We start from the raw sequence: 23,559 nt of genomic DNA, 5'->3' as shown, positions 1-23,559 counted from the left end.
CAAATAAGTATCACTTATGTCGTCTGTACGTTTGTGTTATTTACACTTTTATGTAAACAGTCGGGTAAGCTTGCTTGTTAAATTATGTACGTATCGACTAGTTGAAATAGGGTCTGTTTCTGTTGCAAATGAAATCGAATCATTTATTTAGTCTTTATACTCTATATTTATGTTCTAAACAAGAACTTTTGAAAAGTCAACTCTGTGTGTGAGTAGTGCTAGTGATTCACCCATATAGGTCCCGTCCCTGTAATAATACGGGGATAAAATATAGCCAATGACACTCGCAAATAACGTGGCTCTCTAGTGGTAAAAGAATTTTCAAAATCAGTACAATAGATTCAGAGATTACCCCCTACAACACCACAAACATTATCTCTTTATAATATTAGTAAAGAATTACTTAAAGATATAGGTACCGGTTCAGAAAGCAGATTGACAGAAAGTGGCATCAGTTTTTATTTCAATTTTTTTATACTACAGTCCATAAATGTCCAGTCGGGTGGTGACCCTCATAAACAACAGTGACCTCATCCGCCACGCATTCTCCAAACGGTTCAGTTATCGGACGAAATGCAGACGACGTCGTGTGAACGAGCGAGATAACTCTCCTGCTACTCGCCAACAAATACCGAATTCGTCCTGTCAACATGTTACAGTGCCCTCGAAACATAGTGAATAGTCAGGGATCAGTAGATTTTTTTTTACAACTGATTACTATCAATTTAATTTTTCGTGAGTAGCTTCATCTAGATTAACTTTTTTATTTACGAAAATTCTTGATGCTGGTAGCTAACTGAGTTACCAGAAAATAAAAATTTCTGAGCGTCGGAACGAGATAATGTACCACGCTATTTGTAGGACATTGTGGTTGATAAGTTGTATAACTGTTAATTAAGCAACAGTAAAAAAACAGCTGATTTGTAACAACTTTTAAATAACCTCGTTATCATTCTACTAGATTGAAAATTTTGTATTTTCCAGACGTGATTAGGTACTTTAAAATTTTAGTTTTTAGGTAAATATGTTTTTGACAATACGAGCCAAAACCCCTGTCGGACATGATGGTAAAAACTTCAACTGTTTCATGACATCACTATAAAAAAATCCCTTACAAACGGAGCGCTTGACAAAAATATTAGTTGACAATTAAGTAGTTTGACATTTAGTATATCAAAAACATTGTGACGTCACAAAATGGACGACGCCTTTTTAAAAAAAAATACATTTTTTTTAAATTAAGTTTTATACGAAATCTTTAATTAATATCGATATATTTCGAGCCCTTATTTCATGTACTATGCGAAATTAATATTGTTTGAATTAAATTTGATATGAGTCAACAGCCCTATTTGGACACAAATCAAAGAGCTTTAACTTTCGATAGTGATGATGATATATTATTTGTAATTTAAGATTACAACTAATGTTTACTAATGTCGCATGATATCGACCTCGTTTCAACCACAATATAGCTAATCTTTAGGTACCTACTAAGTGTTACACCTATTACTCGTAAATATACTAATAAGTATTGTAAGAACAGGGTTCCCATCTTAGGGGTTTTCTCCCCAGATTTAGGGGGCAAATAAGTGAAATGGGATTTTTTTAGGGATCTGTAATTTTTAGGGGTATTTTCAGGGATTTTTTGACTCTTTAATATTTTAAAATTGATGATAGTTTTAATATTTCTTTCTTGACATAGCGACTTATAACGATATATAATACGATAATCTACAACCACTCTTAAGGCAACTGGCGGCAATTTGCATCGAATAAAAAAAATTGTTAAATTTATTCATTGTCAACATGTATGATTTATAAAAATCTGAATCTTCAGATAAAGACGTAATATTTTCTGTATTAAATATAGACTTTTGAAACATATTACAGCATATTCATAGCATAGCATATTCCTTATTATGAATTTATATTTTTTAGGGGACAAATCAATAATTAAGGCGTTTTTAGGGGTTTTTGACACAAACTTTAGGGATAAATATTTTGGAGAGTTGGTAACACTGTGTAAGAAATAGTAGTTTGAGACGGACGTTCGATCCGTCCACACCTTTTGTTGGATAATCTTTCATCGGTGATTCACCAAGATAGGCGGGGAGAGTGACTTGAGTGGAAAAGGGGAGTGTTTGTTAACTGTCAAAGAGCCCTTAACCCTACACACAACGTTCACAAGTGCGTGACTCCACTCAAGGTCATTCTCTGCCGTTCCATAAGACCCTAGTCTTATTTTGGTTACAGTTTGATTTTTTTATTAAGTTGTCCTGACAAATATTATGAAACATAACCTTTGTTCGACATCGGTTTTCGTATTTTGTAATCCACTTCAGAGTCTGCGAGAAGTACTGTAAAGATTTTGGTATTGTAGTTGGTATCTCTGGATCTTTGAAACGATTTTGAAAATTCTCTTACCACTAAAAAGCCACATTATTTATGAGTGTCAATTGTCATACTATTTTACTCACGGGAACGGTAACTACGCGGATGAAACTCCTGGACGTCGGATAGTTGTAAATATGTCCTTTTTATCTTTAGCTTCATAGGTACCTTAAAGTAAGCAGTAGATATCATGGTCGCTCTTAAGGCTATAGCTTTGGGCGCCGGCTGGTCGACAAATAAACATGCGCGCGCGCAGGCGGCGGCGGGCCATATACAGAGGGACAACGCATGCGCGGGCGCGCGAGTTGTCGCGGGGGCACAATGTCAAAACAGAGCTATGGTGCGTTTCGCAACTTTTTGTAAGACCTTTTAAGAGCCGTGATAGCCCAGTGGATATGACGTCATCCTTCGATGCGTAGGGCGTAAGTTAAAAAAATTGGGGTTATCGGACACATACAGGGTGTCCCGTAATTAGTGGATAATACGCAAATGGCAGATACACTACCTAATTATCTAAAACTAATTTGAATAGTAGGGTGACCAAAATATTTTTTTTTTTCGGATTTTTAAAATTTTTCTTTTTTTAATCAGTTTTTTCAATGCTGTAGCTGTTGTAATTAAGATATTAGAGAAGTGATTTTTGTTACACATTGCAGATTAAATTACCATTATACTGTAGTACTAATAAAGCTAGGTCACCCAAGGGATTTTTGGAAAACTATTCAAATTACTTTTAGATAATTAGGTGGTGTATCTACCATTTGCGTATTATTCATTAATTACGGGATATTGTTTATGTCTCAAAGCCTAAAAACCATAGTTCGAACACCTAAGCAATATAATATATTGTACACTAAACTGCAGGCTTTAAAGGCGGCCCTATTTTATATTTGAAACCGGCTCTCAACTTTAAACGAAACCTGCTGCTTACCATTTGAATTACATTTGAGTTAAATAAAGCAAACTTTAGCACCGTACATAGAATATGTAATGTTAAGTTAAACGTGCTAGCTTGTACCGCGAATAATAGAATATTCAATCAAAGCCCATAAAAGCGGGAAACGTTTAAAATCTCGTAAAGTTTGAAACAAAGCATCGCCACAGCGGCACCTCTTAACTGCACTGTGATTATAATTTAAACATTGTTAACAGCGAATAATTGAAAAGTGCTTTTCCAATTCGCAGAATAGCAAAATAAATCAAACTAAATAACTGTTGAGGATATATAAATAACTTAACTGTTATAGATTAAGTAAGACCTATAATAATATCAGTTCTAAAGTTAACATTTACTCTGAATCATTATACAGTTTTCGGAAAAAAATCATCTCTACTTGGTACTCTTTTGACTAAAATGTGCTCATCTTATTTCAATTTCTTTCTTTCTCTATTTTTTTCTTCTTTTTCAGTTAATAATACTAGTGCTTATGTTCTTTAGTTGTGATATTTATTTGTAAGTAATCACTACACTTAAAGTGATTTATAATTTAATTACATTTATTATTTTAGTTAGTGTAAGTGATTGTAAATAAACCAAATAAATAAAAAAAAAACTGTTTATATCAGGCACCCCCATAATTGCAGTGTGAAAGCTGGCAACCTTTACTTTTTCTATTATTTTGGTACGATTTCTTTTTAATTACTAAACCAATGAGATTAAGTAAATTAAAAAAAATATGCATTTAATAGTGTATCCGGCAGCAATTTAACTAGGCAACCCATGCAATGTGTCAATGTAAATATTTTCTATCATTTATTTCCTATTCCTGAGAATTTTCTTAAATCTCTACGAGGGTGAAGTCTACCAATCCGCAATGGGCCAGCGTTGTGGACTATTGGCCTAACCCCTCTCATTGTGAGAAGGGTTTCATGCTCAGCAGTGAGCCAAATATGGGTTCATAATGATGATGATGATTTCTTATACCTATTAAATTACAGATAAGGGTATAAAATTTGCGTCTTTTAAAAATGCAATATTCGCTCCTTGAATTGTTTCATTTCAATGGACTATAAGAGTAAGTTTTGTTTTATTTGTCAAAAAATAGAGACCACAAACTTCGTTAAAAATACACGTAAAGGGACACAAGTATTGTTAAAAAATAAATAAAAGACCTATAAGAATATTCAGATACACATGTAAACCCGAATATTTTCATCCAAAGGTACTTTATTACCAGAAATAAAACAATTATTCGAACAAATCTCTGAATGTCTCCGATTCAATTTGGCGAGGCGTATCGCTTTTCCCGCCAACGCCATTGTCTGCAAATGGCGGCCGCTTACGGTTGCGTTCCGAAACCATGTTTGTATTATAACTACAAAGAATGTTTTAAGACGTTTCAATGACATGGAATTTTTATTTGCATAGAGAGATGGTTACAAAAAGTATTTTATAAAAGGTCCCTTCCTTTAAGACAAAGAGCAAAGACGGTGCTTGTATTTAATTTTTTTAAACAACTTCAAAAAAAGAAGAAAGGTTACATAGCTAAGAAACGTCATTACAAATCCAATATGGCGGCCTCCTCACGATGGCAGACTGGCTGTTTGAAGTCCACCCTCATGATATGGATATCAAATGAAAGGGTTTGCTGTCAGGAATACGAAAAAAATGTTCACGTGACTTAAATCTAATATGGCGGACATCCAAGATGCCGGACAGGGTATTTGAAATGCACCTCCATTATATGGGTATCAAGCGTAGGCTATTGGGACTTCCGAATTGCCAATGAAGGATTTTTGGCAAGAACAGAAGCTCGGTCAAAGCTGAGCTTTACGTCTAGGGAAATAGAGGGAATAACAACTGTGAGACTCTTATCTTGTTCGGTCACTTCAAAGTTCCTTGTAAACTATACCTCCTTAGAACTAGCGAATTTAATTTGTTTATATGTATAAGTTTGACTCGGCTGTCTGTCAGTCTGTCTGTGGCACCATAGCTCCCGGACGAATGAAGCGATTTAATTTTTTTTTTTTTGTATGAAAGGTAACTTACGGGCGAGTGTTCTTAGATATGTTTGATGAAATCGGTTAAGCCGAAGTTCTGAGGGTTGAAAGGGGGAAAAGATAACACAATGTCTGCAAATAAACTCGAGAGGTCTCAAATGAAAGCTCACTGAAAGAGAATATTGATGACTTGATCGAGAGTGTAATTAATAATTACATGACATTCGGAGGTTTTTCAAAATTTTCAATTTTATGTTATTTACTTACTGTGTTTTACCTGCTGGTTGTAGATATAGTGTTTAATTTAGTTTATTTTTACTTAAATCGTTTACTATTTATGTAAACGGATCACGTACACGTCAGCTCACAGACGATGAGCGGGTTTATGCAAGCCTGTGATGTTTCAATTCGCCGAACAGATTTCATCTCCACTTTTACATCTAAACCACTCGGGAGTGTCGATGCGCCGTGCCCGGATACTACGAGCACTGAATTTACAAACAGAGGTTTGCAATTTTTTTGATATACAGGGTGATTCGGACTTTAGTGCGGACATTTTTTTTCGTGGTTCTGTATCATTAATAGAACATAAATCTACAAACAGTTCGATACATTTTATGTAATTTTTTTTTTCAATTTATGTCTCAGAAATAACAAAATAATGGACACATTCCCAAACAAACTGCGCAACTGCTGGCGGCACTTTGTAAGACGCCGACAAAGAAATACCGGCAGTAGTCATATCGCTTCGGCTTCGGCTGACGGGGGTGGCAGGGGTGAGGGGATCGAAAAATCCCTGAGGACGCCTGCCGAATTGCCGATGGGCGACCAGTGACAGACAATCTGCCGTCGCTTGCGCATTTAAGTCGAATCTTCCTTTAATGCAAAAGTTTGCGTAATAATAATCATCATTTGTATTTCATTATTCCAATCGAAAGTTTATAATTTTTATTATTATTACGCATTATTGATGGTCCTAAGCCCAATAAAGTATGAAGGGAAAATCGATACTCAACTCAAAAGTGACGACCTTTAATTATTATAAAAAATAATAGGTACAAAAATAGACGTAGAAAGGTCAACGGCCCTCGGCGCGGGCGCTCGCTAACCTAGTACCTACCAGCTGATTTTGTAGTTGCCTATTACTGTGCTATTACTTAGTACAGCGATAGGGTGACCCTCAAATTCTGTTTAAATGTTTAAACTTTAGCTAACGATAACTTTGTTATTGTTGAGTTAAAAAAAAAAAGAAAAAATACGTGTTCATTAAATTTTGTTTATGTACAAAATATAAAAATATCCGTACTTGAAAAAATTTCTTCCTGTATATATTGTGTAATATACAATCAAACTTACATAATTTTAAAAAGTTTAAAAAAAAAAGTGTTTTGAAATTTTGTTATATAATTTTTTTCGTTTTTATACTTTTATTCAAAAACTAGTCTTAAATCCTCATTAAAACCATTCATCATTAGCGTCGGCTAGTGTTAGGATAAGTCTGCAACCTTACCTAAAATTATATTCAACGTTGCCTGTTGAAGTTATGTGAGAATGTAGGTACTCTTAGATGATATCTGGCTAACTTGGTATACCAGCTTATTATATGTATAGAATAGGTACCAATACGTCAAATTACTTAGCGCACGTCTTAACAGTAGAGAGGTAACTAGCCACGACTGAATTCTACCACAAGAAATACTTCTTAGAAATCGAACTTAGATTGTGCATGGGCAATGGCAAAAATATGGTAAAAAATAACAAAAGACAGTGTGTTAAGTTGAAGAACGATTAAACAAAGAAAAGGAATAAAAAATGGCAACACACACATTTTTTTCTGAAGATGCGACGTTTATAGGAAGTCGTTTACTAAAATGTCAGTTTTATTACCGAATACAAACGATAATGGGAATTAATTTATTCTACAAACACCCGAGTGGAATATTAATTAAGTGAATTATAATCGTCTCCTTTCGCCAAGTGGTTTTATATTTACGATTGTGTTATAAAGTATGTTAATCTAGAGAATTTTTTTTAGTTATGCGGGCAGTGCGCGGTGGATTTATTTACAAGATGGAGGTCCTGAGTTCGATCCGATTGAGATTTTTTTTAATTGGTCCAGGTCTGGCTGGTGGGAGGCTTTAGCCGTGTAGACACGGAAAGGGAGGGTGGATTTTCATCCTACTAGTACTTCTAACAAATTAGCCCGCTTCCATATTAGATTGCATCATCACTTACCATCAGGTGAAATAGTAGTCAAGGGCTAACTTGTCAAGAATGCGAAATTGTCTGTCAGTCGTGTCTGCTACCTTTACCTGCTATAATTATACGAGTAGGTAATACTAATGTACTTAAATCGTAATTTGTACTTCGATGCTTATCTGACTTGAATTTTCCACTGCGTTATTTCTCCTTGAAAAGATTTTCTTTACCATTCGACACAAACACAAATAAAGCCTACGTCTATATTTATAGCGATCATCTACAAAGAAAGGCAAAATCAATCTGTCAGTCACACAGCGATAAACATTAAGCACTCCAAATATAGACAGCCATAAAGCGGGCGGGCAATCGACAATATTGCCTCCTATTTTCGGAATAGAAACCGCCGTGAGTTTCGCTATATTTTTTGCGCTGGCAACAATAAAAGTTTTAATAATTCATAAGGCGCTGGCGCGGGGAGGTGCGGGGGGGAGGGGGAGGGGGAGGGTCACGTCACGTGCGCAGGCGCATTCGATCGCGCAGATTATTCAACACGAGAAAAATAATACTGTTCCCATTTCCCACGATAATAATTTTATTTTTTACTTTTTATCTCACTTGCTCGGTAAAGCTACTTTTGATTATTGTCTAATAGTGCAAATTGATTTTTAAGGCGAATATTTGTATCAATGTTATGAGACTACAGCTTTTTAATAACAGATCAATGGAATACAGCGAGGAAAATGTTAAGTACGTGTAGGTATATGAAATCTCAATTTGGCATTTCATACCCATCTTAGTAACTCTGTAGATTTCATGATTAAATATTATGAGAGCCGTGATAGCATAGTGGACGACCTTTGCCTCTTATTCCGGAGGGTGTAGATTCGAATCCGGTCCGGGGCATGCACCTCCGACTTTTCAGTTGTGTGCATGTTATTGTGAGAGGAGACGCGAGCTCAGCAGTGAGCCAAATATGGGTTTATAATGATGATCATATTTAATAAATACTTTTAACATGTACTTCTTAAAGGTTCTAGCAAAGATACGCGCACCATCTATGTATCGAATCGTAACGACTTTTAACTGGGCTTTTAACGCGAATCTGCGTAACGATCTCCCGCCCCACCCTTTCTGTATTATCGATGAATCCCACATCATCGTTTCCCCGTTTCCCCGATTGTATCAGAATCGATGCACACTTTAAAAGGAGCGATTCAATCGAGATTCGAGACGCTAAGATAATGAATCGAGTAACGTTAGACGGATGATTCCAATATCTTTGAAGAACAATAGCGCACAAGAAGTTTTATAGGCTTATCAAATGATCTTAATCGTTTTTGAACTTTCTAAGTTATATAATAACATTATTTCACTGTGGCTTTTAGATTGTTGAGGTTTATAAAGCTATCGAGATTCTCTATTGGATATTATTTATGTGATACTGCCTATATTCAGCGGTATAGACATTTAACACTTTCTCCATAATTTCTAGACCGATTTGAGTGAATCTAAGCAATACTTGATAGAATGGTAAGGTAGATGTATGAATCGATTTTCATGACTCAATCAGAATATATGATTAAAATTTTCCATAGAGGTCCAAAAATTACATTGGCTACTTTTTATGCCGCAATTTCAAAATTATTCTGGTAATGTAACTTTCACCCCCTCCCATTACTTATCCAAACCAATCTATCGTTTTAATCCTCAACGCTTTTGGCTTCTCACTGGTGCTACTTTCTTCTACTGGTCTAAGATCCGGCATAAGAAATATATACCTTCATCTGTTATTTATTAGTGATAAGACTTAAATGATAGAAAATATTCACAGTGACACATTGCAAATAGGTTGCCTAGTTAAATTGCGGCCAAACATATTTTTCATACAAAATCTAGGAAACTATGTACTAGAATCAAAAGCAACTTGATACACTTAAATTAAGCATATTATAAGCTTTCATTTGACATATAAGACGAATTAATAACTGATGAGGGTATATAAATAACATTACTCGACTGTTTATATCTGGCAACCCCAAAGTTGCAGTGTGAAAGCAGGCAAATAGTACGTTTTCAATTCTGTTGAGTATATTTTTTAACTAGTGTCAATAAGGGAAGTCGATTATTATAGAAATATTTTATATCATTTTTTATTCCAAATAAATAACAGACGAGTGTATATATTCTATATGCCGGATTTCGTACTGTTTGCTCTATCAAATAATAAAAAAATCCCAAAAATTAACATTCACTTTACGAAACCCATACACGAGTCAGAGGCTCGCAACATTTTAATTCTGGTCGGCTTCCGTTCAACAAATTACAGTTACCAACGTATTACAATGCATTCAACTTACCTTTGAGACTGCCGCGGAAAAACCGGCTTGACACACGCCTGTCTTCCGCTGCCCGTGGCTCGCTGGAAATTGGAAAATTAAATTAATAACAACACACAATGCCTCTCAAAATTCTATAAAGTTTAGGCTTTTTACAAACGAACGTTTCATTCCGAGAATGACTACTAATCCAAGACAATATGTTTTATTTACATGATTGTAAAATGATATATCTAATTCAACAGATGTATGATTGGAATAAATAAAAAAAGTATAAAATTAGATTTTATTTTTATTTTTATTTATTTGTAATTTTATTGAAATAAACTAGGTATTATACGTTTACTATTACTTGACATAATGGGATTTTGAAATAAATAACTTGTTAAATTTAATTTTATTTGAATATATATTAAAAAAGTACTTAATGGTTCATCAACTTATTATTTGAAATAAATGAAATTGCTACATTAGATAAATAAGTACAACATAATAATAATAAAGCAGGATTTGCGGTTTAAGACTTTGGAAATTAAAAATAGTTACAATATATTAAACTGGAATATAAACAATAAATAAGGAAATAACATATTATGGTTAAATATAGAATTTAGTTATAAATATGATACTGCATATTATATGCAAACCAAGTATGGTATTTAAATGCAATTACAATAATAAAACATCTGACACAACGGTTTTGTACACACATAAACATACATGCAAATACAACCTAGATACTGACCTTTATATACAAAAAGAGAACTTTAAATATACTAATTAATTAATAAACTATAGGATATTCAAATACATTTGTTATCTACCTTTGTATACATATACTTGCACTATGATTGCGAATATTATTTTAACTTTAAGTTTAATTATTTTAATATACTACTGATAAGAGGATATACTGATAATGATGTCTGCTGTGATGACCAGACTTTCGTCATCTTGTAAAAGTTACGGTCATGGTCATTTCGGGATTACCAAGTACGAAGTGGAGTTTTTATTATATATTACCAAAAAAATTATAAGTAAAGGTCGTAATAATCTATTACTATTGTGTTAAATATATTTTACAATGACATTAAGGTAATGATAATCGTGGAATGTTAAAGTTAAACACTTAACATTGTGTGCTACGCAAATGGATCAGGGTGGGGATTCGATACGCCAGCTAATCCCAACCCTTCAAGTGCAACACCGACACATCTACACTTACATACCTTCATCCAATGAACGAAACCCTAAACAGAGTACAGAATATCTAAGTATTTTAGTTAGATTAATAATAAACGAGGTGGTACTATGGTTCCGATACTTGGTCGCTAACTATGGGCCTCATAAGAAGGCTCAGAGTCACACAGCGGGCGATGGAACGAGCTATGTTAGGAGTATCTCTGCGTGATCGAATCGGAAATGAGGAGATCCGCAGAAGAACCAAAGTCACCGTCATAGCTCAACGAGTTGCGAAGCTGAAGTGGCAATGGGCGGGGCACATAGTTCGAAGAGCCGATGGACGTTGGGGTCCCAAAGTGCTGGAATGGCGACCCCGCACTAGTAAGCGCAGTGTTGGCTAACCCCCAACTGGTGAACTGACGACATCAAGCGAGTCGCAGGGATTCGCTGGATGCAGGTGGCTCAGTATCGTGATGTTTGGAAGTCTCTACAAAAGGCCTATGTCCTGCAGTGGACGTCCATCGGCTGATATGATGATGATGAAATAATAAACATTAAAGGACACTCAATGAAGTCTTGAGGTCGATCAAGAAAAACTTAGTGGTCATACATGCTAGCACATGCTAGCGCTTAGTTGGAGAGGAAATAAAAATATAAATAAAGTAATAGTTAAATACAAAATAACATTTAAAAAAATACTTATAAATAAATCGATAGCTTTTATGTATCACAAGAAAGTCTAGTTTCTTTCAGTCAAATAAATATTATAACGTCCTTTACGTCAATTTCCGTGCGTTGCTCTATTGTTGTATCCGTATATTTTGTTAAGTTTAATTAAGAAAAACAGTCATTTATATAAATAATTTTAGTCTTTTTTTAACTACAAACGAAAGAGATTGTTCACATTTTTATGGATTGTGTGATAATTTCATCCTTGATTTGTCTTTCAGTAATAATATCTTAGCATATTATGTACCTATAATAAAAGATTATGTTTTATTTAGAAAATACGTACGAACAAAAACGTCTTAAATAAAATCAAAAATATTCCTTCATCTAGTCTGATAATAATATAAATATTTATAAGCTAGCGTTTAACAAAGATATAAAGTCGTCAATTTGTGGTGTGCCTTATCATAAATCAAAGTGTCACGCCCGGGGCGCCCGCGTCACGCTAATTTTGACTCTCGTCCGCCATTACCGCCGGAAGTGACGTTACTTTTAGCGCGCTTTTACTCGCACGCCATTTTGACGGGTACGAATTCGATTAGTTAACATTTTTTCTAAATATTGGTTTTCAAATATTCATGTAACTGGAATGTTTTTATTTTAATAAATAGTACATAAAAAACTACAATACATATACTATTGGTTATAATAGAAAGAAAAATTAAACAGTCCTCTAGTAATAATTGTAAATACTAAAATATATCGGTCTGCTGAGTTTTCACGCTTATACACCCCTTTTTAAATAAATGTAAAAGGGGGTAAGATGTTAAATAAAAGTTTGTTTTTTCAAGAGGTCTGAAAATTCAATCTCGAAGGAAAGATCAAAATGGAATTGAATTTTATAAAAAAAGTCAATTTCCGCACGGACCAATTCATAGTTATCTGCTAGTTATAACATAAAACCACATCCCATATTACCATCGAGAACAATATCAAAGTGTAGCACCGCGGGCGATCGTCACGCTAATTTTGCTTTGGATCCGCCATCACAGCAGGAAATGACGTCATTGTTTGCCGCGCTTTTACCGCGAGCTTTTTATATATTTTCCTGTCAACGACTAGATTGACATGTAGGTACACTTTTAACTAATGCTTACACATTTTCTGTTGAATTAGTTTGTCATTGTCAACAATCTCTTTATTTTTATTTTTCTTGATAAATTAAACGTAAAAAAATATGAGTGGACTTTTTAAGTTTCTTACGCCATTTAAATGATTAAAACCATCTGCTTGAGAGGCGAAGAACATCTCATTGTAATTGCTGCTTTGTTCGATAATCTTCTATTACGTATTAATACTATAAAAACAAACTTACAATTTCGGCAGGGTGAGAATTCTTTGACGTCGACCGCGTCCGAAGTCTTGGCTACGAAGCACGCGCCCACCGGGTCCCGTTGGTTCGCCTTGGCGGTCACGAACGACACGTACCTTGGCGCGCATGCCTGTAACAACAATTTTAATTAACTATCGTTTCATATAAACTATGTATTATTTTGAAGATGTTTTACATTTTAAAAAAAGCTCAAATTTGTTCTGGTATGACTAATTAACCTAATAGTAAGACAGCCGAACGTTTTACAGCTCCAATGCTATGGCCCTTAGAGTCTCAAGTTAGCGAGCTAATATCTAGACTTAACAATACTGCAGACGATGTTGGAAAAATCTAAGAAAAATAGAGAAAATTTTGTAAGTCAAAAGTGAGTATATTTGTACTTAATTTATTACCATTAGATAATATTATAATTTTGGCTCTTTTCTACAAGAAGGATTGGCCTACTAATACACTTCAGTTTTCCCAAAATCCCTAGAATTCTATTGTATATGTATACGAATAAGTCAAATCACTTCAAAATACAGCAATACATATGGCACGGAACATTAAAAGCCGGAAGAACGTTCTGCCATACAGCGCACTCCTAGCTTCCTATCCTTTGCTAGAATTTATTATTCAAATTTCAAACACGGTTTAATGAACTCTTCCACGTAACACAAAGTTTACAATGTTTCATAACATAAATGAAACAAATGTCAACGCAAATCGGAATTACGATCAACATCCTTCCCGGACCACGTTCCCGCTATTACCGTACCGTATTACTATGGTACGGTACAGGAATAGACGAGTAAACATTCGGTATGAACTTGCACTTCGACAGTTCATTTCGGCGTAACTTTGTGAGGTGTAATCCCTAATATAGGGTTGAGCATTGCAGCTTTTATTTATACCGAGTGTTAGAATAAACAAACCCGTACCACGTAAACCTTATGCTATTTCTGTTTGTTTTAGGTGTAACTATATTATAGTTGGCAAATGCTATCGGATAATCGGACATAAGGGACATATTAGCGTTTTAAATAAAAACGAAGGTTGGTTGTCCAAATGTCTATCTATACATGTTGAAATTAGTCTCATTGAAAATGTGACTGTATTTTTGTTTTTACACAAACAAAAATACAGTCACAAACAAAAATACAGTCACATTTTTAATCACGTATCTTGGTACTTTACTTACTTACTATACGAGATGGCTTTATAACATATTCATATAATTTTTTTTATTCGTATGCTCATTGTCCCGTTTGTCGGATCAACAGTGACGTGAAAACATTGATTGCCGTGACAACATTGTTGAAGCTTCTTCTTTAAACAATGTCTCCAAATATCTCTTTTGACTGATAGTTTGGTTTACAATATAAATTTAAATTTATATGAAATCTAAGCTATTATTAAATTCTAACGATTTTCGGACTTACATAGAAAATTGTGAACCCTAATTTCACCAAGCCCAAGTACTGACAGCCCTATAAGCCCTTCTTTATGAAATGGAATAAAAACAGACACATCTGCGCACGCGTCGCCTCAGTGTTAACAACAAACAAACAAACTAAATAACACTCGAGCAGTCGAGTCATTATACAGCACAGAGCCATCTGGCGGATATACAGCTACTAGCGGACGCCCCGCGGTTTCACCCGAGTAGTTCCCGTCCCGGTGGGAATATGGGCATAAAATATAGCCAATGATACTCACAAATAACGTGGCTTTCTGTTGGTGAAAGAATTTTTCAAATCGGTCCAGTAGTTTTGAGTTTATTCGTTACATGCAACTATACAAATTTTTCGTGTTTATAATATTACTATCGGACGCCCGCAACTTCGTCCGAACTTAGACCTCTTTAATCCGGCCCCAATATCTACTAATTATAGATTACCTCTATACCAAATGTATTTTTATGTCAAGCGGTTTTCGAGATTTCGTGATGTTCGGTACCTTTCGCATTTATATTATTTATGTTATTAATCGTGTTATTAATTCGTGTTATTAATCGTGTTATTAATCGTGTTATTAATTCGTGATTAATTTCAATAATTTCTAATGAATTAAAACAATCCAAATCAATAAAAATGTATTTTTCTTTCAAGGGAACTTTCGAAAGTCCTTATTCAGAAGTTCGTTCGCGAAACAGGACGTACATTTGTTATGCGATTGATATCGTTTCTTGTTTACGGACGCGCACCAATGTTATGCCAATAATGGTGAGAGTGATGGCGTTCTATAATGGTCCGATCGACGTCGTAAAGATCGACAAACAAACTGTGTTTATGACTTTAAAGGTGCCTGTCTACTTAATCAATATAGGTCGATCGATCTTATTCGTCGAAATATATTGTACGAATTGGACTTACCGAATCAGATCAATCGACTAGGAGATAAACTTTTACGATTCGTATGACCAATAGACATAAATAAAGCCAACTTATTATTATTTCATGAGTTTGTAAAATGGTGGTAAACAAAAAAAATTAACCTTGGCTTAGTTTGATGTGGGTTCTTCTCGCACCGAGGCACGTTTGGATCCCTCGTAACTTTAATTTTAAGTTTTAGACTATTATTACCACCATTAAAGTAAATTATGACATAATCTTGACTTCTCGAAAGTGCTTAAAACTAAAAGTAAACTTTTAAGTAAACTTAAAACTTAGTAAACTAAGCCTAATTGAAATAAATGAATTTTGAATTTGAATTTGAATTTTATTATGATTTTAACAATTAGTCCTGATTGAAAAAAATATACTTAATTGCAACCAATTTCATTCATCATGATTCAATTAATATTTTTTAAATAACATAATAAAGATGCCGTAATCAAACAAGCTGAAGCTATTTTGCAGATAGGAGAAGTACCTATACTACATAAACTGAAAGGCTCTATTTTATCTCCCCGTGACAAATCTGTGAACAGCCTTTCTTGATGAATACTGTTTACTAACAAAGAAATTGGAAATGGAGGTAGAAAACGCATGTCATTTATTTATTTTATATATGTATAGTTTGTTTATAAAATGTTATATAAAAAAACCTAGTGACTAGTGTTTATACCCTCATTTTTAATTTCTTTGTTGATAAACAGTATTTACTTATCAAGAAAGGCTACAGTATAGTTCACAGATTTGTTAAAAAATAAGACAATAAAAAAGACCCCGTTCCCATGAGAATAAGGAGAAAAATAGAGCTTTTAAGTTTCGATACTCACAAATAAGGTGCCTTAGTGGTAAAAGAATTTTCAAAATCGGTTAAGTAGATCTAGAGATCCCCTACTACAACACCACAAACTTTACCTCTTTATAATATTAGTACAGATTAAACTTAGAATAAGCTATCTGTATGGTGTAAAATTAGGATAGCGCCCAAAGAAATTAGATGCGAGACAAAAATTCCTACAAAAAGAAAACTGAGATGTTTGAAACACGAGAAGCCAAAAAGCCGGATATAATAAGTAAAGCTTTTCTCTCATGAAACCTTACGAACCCGTAATGATTAAGGGCAACAAACTTATTTCATGAATGAACAAAGGAAACTTGACTCTGCATGAAAAAGAATATCCTTTCATCACTTCACTTAATATTAGGCAAAATCCGGCTAAAAGGCGCGTACAGACGTGCCAACGTGTCGGCTGGTGTTTTGAATTAGTTGTGCGAATCGTGCCAACCTACCAACATACTTTATAATGGTCATGTAAATATTTTGTTATACATAGAGGTAAGCGCTTGACTGCAATGACGCCTGGTGGTAAGAAATAATGCAGCCTATTGTGAAACGGGTAAATTATAATGTAAAGACATTACACAAGCACATTGCAGATATTGCATAAGATGAGTTGTATTCCATTTTAATTAGAGGTAAGCGCTTGACTGCAATGACGCCTGGTGGTAAGTAGTAATGCAGCCTATTCTGGAACGGGTAAATTATAATGTAAAGACATTACACAAGCACATAGCAGATATTGCATAAGATGAGTTGTATTCCATTTTAATTATCGATTTGGATAGTACAACGGGATGCAGTGCAAATCAATTGAAACACAATTGATAAAACATAGATTTCTACTAAGCTATCTTCTATTATTATACTTCTTTCATACTACGATTTTGTATTACGTGTCTTGTCTATAAGACCCGACAAAAAAATGTAATAATAAATCTACACTTTTTGGTCAATCTAAGTTTAACATTTTGCTCAAACATGCAAATAAGTCAGTTGGTGAATGTTCGAGTCGGCACGTATATAAACGCTATAAGAAGGGACATTGTCCATCACCAGGTCATTAACCTATATCTTGTCTTTTATTTACGAATCAGCTGAGTGTCCATAAGCGATTAGGCTGAGAATCTGAGGTGAATCACGTTCTTCGTCATAAACTGACTCATCAATGCACCGCTAATTGTTTACGTAAATCTTAAACCATATTGCACACAATACCTGGAAAAATATTGAAATATTCTTAAATAAGTACCTCAGTTTTACTTTAATTAAAACACAAATAGAATCCGTAAGTTTTAAATATGAGAAGGTGGCTTCCTACTCTTTAGAAAAAAATTACCAAGATTACATTAATATCCGGAAGATCTTACGGGAACTCCTAAAAGCAATTCAATTTACAATATATAATAATTTATTATTTTACGTGCAATTGCACATTGTAGAGTCAACATCTCCTGAGGATGCTCCGGTTTCGGGGTGAAATGTACCTACGTAGAGAGTGTTTTGTCGGACCTGGGTGACGTTGTCGCATGGATTCGTCGACTTTTCGCGGATAATAGCAAAATAAATAACTTATTATATATTCATAATGAACTTCCGCAAAGTAACGCCTGCTTCTATCCAAATCCAATTTACGTTAAATAAATATTTTTTTAATACTGGAATTGTTGGTGTACCTGCCTAAACTGTTAATTAAATAAGTTAAGTATTCTACATTCTACCAATGTTTATAAACTACTAATAAGAATAAATAGGTAAAATTGGTCGTTGTAATTGCTAAAGTGTGTAGACACTATAATTTATATAAGAGCGCTATAAATCCAGATCATTAATTACCTTTACCTGTACCTACAACTTTAAATACAGTCCTTAATTGAAAGTAATGGAGAAATAAAATTCGCTATTAAAACTACTCGACTCATATGTAAAATAATACATAAATTTTTAAATAATTTAGAACCAAAACAAACAGACATACAATATGTATTGTCTTCTATCGTTATAATGTTAGTGCAAACTGATCTTTAAGTTACGAAACATCGTTCCCATCGGAAACCACTTAAAACAATCACAATTCAGCGCCAGCAGTCCTCAGAAGTGGGGCGTAAATCACAACTAACGATGGCCGATTGCTCAAGCTGAAAACCAATTGACACATGACCTAAATGCGATACGAAAATAGTACAGTTGCCTGGAATCTCGGGAAAAGTGGGGTAATGTGCCGATTCAGTTCGAGAGACTAGAGGTGTTACACAAACGCCGAATTTACAATCGAAAGTGAAAACATATAAACCACTAGCTGACTCCGCGCGGTTTCACCCGCGTGGTTCCCGTTCCCGTACGAATACAGGGATAATTTATAGCTTATAGCCTTCCTCGATAAATGGGCTATCTAACACTGAAAGAGTTTTTCAAATCAGACCAGTAGTTCCTGAGAATAGCGCGTTCAATCAAACAAACAAACAAACAAACTCTTCAGCTTTATAATATTAGTATAGATATATTAAACCATTTATAAACCATGAATTCATGATATCCACGAAGGATTGTCAGTTAGCATTGGATAACATTTGTTGCATATAATGTCAATTTCGTATAAGTCAACTAACATACATCAAAGTTAGTGAAAACGTGGTAATACTATTGATGTGTAGTTGAGTAAAACGATGGATAACAACAGATAGATAACATTTATTTGTGCATAGTAAATCAGCGTACATACTTGTAAAGTTAGCGTCCCAAACAATTGTTTTGGATATTCCTCATGACTTTCAGTCTAAATATCTCAAATTTAGGAACAGGACTCAATACTGAGAGCTCATGGATTCGATCGCCGACCGTTGGAGCATTGTCAAACCAAATTGTATCTTATCAGTCTATGAATAATTGGAGGCATATTCGGCTTTAGAGGCGGATTTAGATTCAAGATCAGAGGATTGAACTTTTTCTACCACGACGATATTTTTAACGATGACGAAGTAGGTTACATCCTTCAAACAGAAGGCTGTATTTTCTCATTGATTTGCCAAAGTAGAGCTTTGGCAAATCTGGAAGGAAATGGAATGACGTTTTTTTTAGATTGTTTGAAGGATTTTTCGTAATGTAAAGTTGTAACCTTTAAACAGATATGAAACATACAGGAAATGGTTTCGATCATTAAAAAGCACTTACAACAGACCGGTATTATGATGTCATGTACAAAGCAATACATCATCATTCAGCTGACCTATTTGACAGCCCGCGTGTGACAATGGCTATGTGTCTTGTCAATGACGGCTGTAAATCACTATGCTGCCTCTTAACGCCTTGTGTTTGGCCTAGTGTTTAGTACATTAAGGCTAGAGCTCACTAGAGCTGGGGGAGGAAGCTGTTTATCACGAAGATATAAAGTTCAACTGTGACTAGAGAATCTGCCTAAGCTAGGTGATCTAATTTTGGGAATAATGCACAAATGTTTCTTTGAGGAAATGCAACAACTATATCATATACACAATTAAACCTAAAAATAACAGATAGCAAAATTTGAATAAAGAAACTAAAGTTAATACAGATAAAGTTTCTATATAGTTCAGATCATGAAACACAAATACCTTTGCCATGAAAGATGTAATCTATTTCCAAGGAGCAGACTTCAGGAAAATAAACTACTCCTTATAAATATCATAGTGAAATTACAATGCTACGGCACTTTGAACTGAAATCGCTTTATTTGACCGTTGATCATGTTGTTATCCTAACCAGAATATTGCAATATTGAATTGGCATCTTCTAGACGTTCCACTTTAGGCTGCATCTTCATTTAGCTACCAATAGGCGTAATCGCAGTAAAGCGTTAGTCACCGAGTATGTTGTATCAAAATACATTGGATCATGTCTACAGTATTTGCTCTCGTACTTCCTACTATCGCGTCAGACATGGCATAAACATCTCTATGACAATATTTGTTTAATATGCGTTTTCTGTATTTGCATCGCTTGCTTCTGTTAGCTGTGCATCAAGATTGATATTATTATCATTACCTTAAACTAAAGTGACACTTCTGCCTTTTTGTTTACCCTAAACTTCACTTTCACTTTCTCTGTAATGACATGTAATTTGTTAAAATACCTACGCTTTCATTTATTAGATTTATAACAAACATGATCAAACCTAGCCTATAACTAAACCTAAACAGAAAAATAAAACCTCGTATCGTAAAGAACGGCGAGTTAGAGTCTTTCCAAATTTACGCATCAAAATTTGTTATTCAAATAAGCACTTAATTTTTAAACAGTTAAGTTGAGATTTGTGTCCAAAAAATAGAGAAAGTATATTAAAGATGTTTTAATAAATTTAATGGTTACACATAGCGAAACTATATTTGGGAGTGGCAACACCGAAAATCGATTAGACGCGCGCGCCGCTCACTTACATGATATTCCGAGTGGAATTTTATGTAAACTTGATTACAACACTGGATTTACTTGAAGACGTGAACAATGGCTTGATAGCGCATGAGACACAAAATTGATAGCTCTCTATGTCTGAGCTAAAATCTTTTGTTTATACAGATATTAGATACGCAAAAAATCTCTTCTACTTTGGCTTCCTTATTTTGCTTTAAGCGAATTATCGTTATGTGGTATGGTAACATCCAGAATAATTATTTCTCGACCTTGCTTTACTAATTGATCAACTACGACATGGTAATGGCAATATTCTTATCGATAAAAAATGGTATTCGATTTCAGTTAAATGAGTTTACAATATTAATTTTTATTATATTTTTAAAATCTATGATTTTATAAAAGTGGACGCTCGCGATTTACATTAAATTTAACCTAAAATGTTAAATTTCTTAAAATCCTTTCTTAGCTATAACCTATTGTGTAAAATATACCTGTTTAAAAATTTTCTTGGTGCTACCTGTAACTGTCAGTTAGTTACTTACACAGTTATCCTTTTTTATGCCTATATTATATACTATATTTGTAATGTAACCTAACTCTGAGTTTTCGTCTCACGACCATTCGCGATGTTCTAACTCCAGTGCGAAGACACCCTAACTGATCTTGGTGACGGAAAAACCCACTCAATCAGAAGTCCAGTTCCTATCGCCTCATTACACCACTATCTCAAGGCACATAGTAATGTACAGCTATTCGCACTCTATACTGTTAATTTTCGAGAATCCCGCGTGACGCTATTTAGGGAGAGCGCCTTGAAGGCAAAAACTAACACTCGACAGCAGTTACTGACTCTATAAGGCGAAGTACGGAGCTCTGAATGAGAACAGTCGTACAAGGAACGAGATATGTTGAAATGGGTTGTAAGTATGCAACCTAGTTGTAACACATTTTTTTCTTAGTTACAAATAAATAAACTCAATAGCTCCACAATGAAGGAAACAGTCTCAAATTCGCCAGGTGTAGGTTCCATCTCTGACAGATCACTGTAATGCCGGATTTTTATAGTCTAACGTGGCGTATTGAGACGCATCAGAACAGAATCGGTTTCATACATTTTGTATGCGACGCATCAGCCATCACTACATGTCACAACACATAAGTGTAAAAGTTGCCATACAAAATGTATGATACCGAATCTGTTCTGATGCGTCACGACACGTCACCTCAGACAAATGTAAATGCGCCTTAAAACTTCCTCATTAATAGTTTAACAAACATATGGCCAAGTAATTATTCTAAATGTCCCAAGTCTGATCAATGCCACTGCACAATTGAAGAACTGGAATCTTGAAACCTGTTACCTTCCAAAGCTATCACGATTCACGGTAAAAGCTGCATAATTTGATAAGTACTTATTTATCCTCGACCCGGGGAGTTGGTATTCACATTGGTCACTATCACGTGGCAGGAGTTGTCGTTGTATGCAACACTTAGAATAAGAATTAGAATAAGTTAGATTTAATATCTCAATCACACTTGTGTCGTCTTTGTAAAAGTCTCTACTCATAAACATTAATCTATGGTAAAAGCATGGTCTGGGCTGAAAACTTTCAGTCTTTCTTTTCTTACTATAGCAAACAGCAAAGGGAAAGTATTTCAGAAATCTCCAGATGCCATAAAGCAATACTTTTTTAATCACCTCTATTTATTATTTTTAAGAACAGAATTTATAGCGATATGCAACTTTATATCCCGATATAAGCAGCTTAAAACTGTATGAGTTACAATCGTCCATTTTCGAAAAATATCAAACCGCTATCAGACATGCAACACCGCGCACGGATTCCAAAACACGATGCAATTAATCAAATTTTCCTCAGCCCGTGGTGAATGCGGCAAGAAATTAATACGGAAAAATCATAAAATTAATTTAATGTAAAAGTCTTGTTAAGTAATCAGCTTAAATTGTCCGCTTCTGAGAAGTCGAAATGCCAAGCGCTGGCCGTTTTGGGCCACATTAACATTGAGGAGTCTTATTTTGTGCGTCTTCGTACAAAGGGCACGCGCGGTGCAAATTTTTTTGGCATTGTAAAGAAAATAGCGGTACCGTTATTAATTAAGTACCTACCCAAACTTTTTCTTTAAATTGTTTAGAAGTTAGCACTTAATACAATATTACCAGATGGTAAGTGATGATGAAAGATGGAAACGGGCTTACTTGTTAGGAGGAGGATGAACACCCCTTTCGATTTCTACATGGCATCGTACAGGAACGCTAAATAAAAAAACGCTCGCTTGGCGGTACGTCTTTGTCGGTAGGATGGTAACTAGCCACGGCCGAAGCCTCTAACCAGCCAGACCACTGGACCAATTAAGAAAACCTCAATCTGCCCAGCCCAATCGAACCCAGGACCTCCGTCTTATAAATCCATATTTTATTGGCCAAGGGAGCTCTAAAGCTTAAAGCTTTATTAACTAACTTTAATCATATCGGATATGCTTGATTTTTTGGTACTAAACGTACCCACGACGTAAAGGCATGAGTCCTGACGAGCTGTTGAGTACCTCTAAAGTGTGAATTTGGTGGAGATACTCAACAACATACAAGATCTCTTCCCTTATGTTCTGCCGCGCTCTAGTAAATCCGAAAATCGCCTCTTCGGCACCCCTAGCATATGAAACTTATTTAAAATACAGACTGTTGTTATAAATGAAAAAATAATCCACCAATTTTGATGAATCTGTTACAGAGAGGACCTTGAAAACGAAACTCTTGTCTCTCTGTTCACATTTACTTATATTTGTCAGATTTTCGTAACATAAGTACATAGTACATTTAAGGTA

The 23,559-nt window shown here is 34.7% G+C and overlaps 1 protein-coding gene across 2 annotated transcripts in view; it reads right to left on the bottom strand.

Annotated features, from left to right (window-relative positions):
- LOC112051118 (integrin alpha-PS2) overlaps positions 1 to 23,559 on the bottom strand; it is a 121,173-nt gene that overhangs the window by 20,464 nt on the left and 77,150 nt on the right. For both annotated transcript variants that reach the window (XM_024089621.2, XM_024089637.2), the window contains exons 4-5: positions 13,099 to 13,225; positions 9,894 to 9,955 (exon numbers count right to left, since the gene is read on the bottom strand). In XM_024089621.2, the coding sequence (XP_023945389.2) occupies positions 9,894 to 9,955; positions 13,099 to 13,225 (189 nt within the window). The remainder of the gene's footprint in view (positions 1 to 9,893; positions 9,956 to 13,098; positions 13,226 to 23,559) is intronic.

This window comes from Bicyclus anynana, chromosome 5, assembly GCF_947172395.1.
Source record: "Bicyclus anynana chromosome 5, ilBicAnyn1.1, whole genome shotgun sequence".
Lineage (NCBI taxonomy): Eukaryota > Metazoa > Arthropoda > Insecta > Lepidoptera > Nymphalidae > Bicyclus > Bicyclus anynana.
Note: the sequence above shows the minus strand (reverse complement) of the source record. Positions and strands in the feature narration are given on the sequence as shown.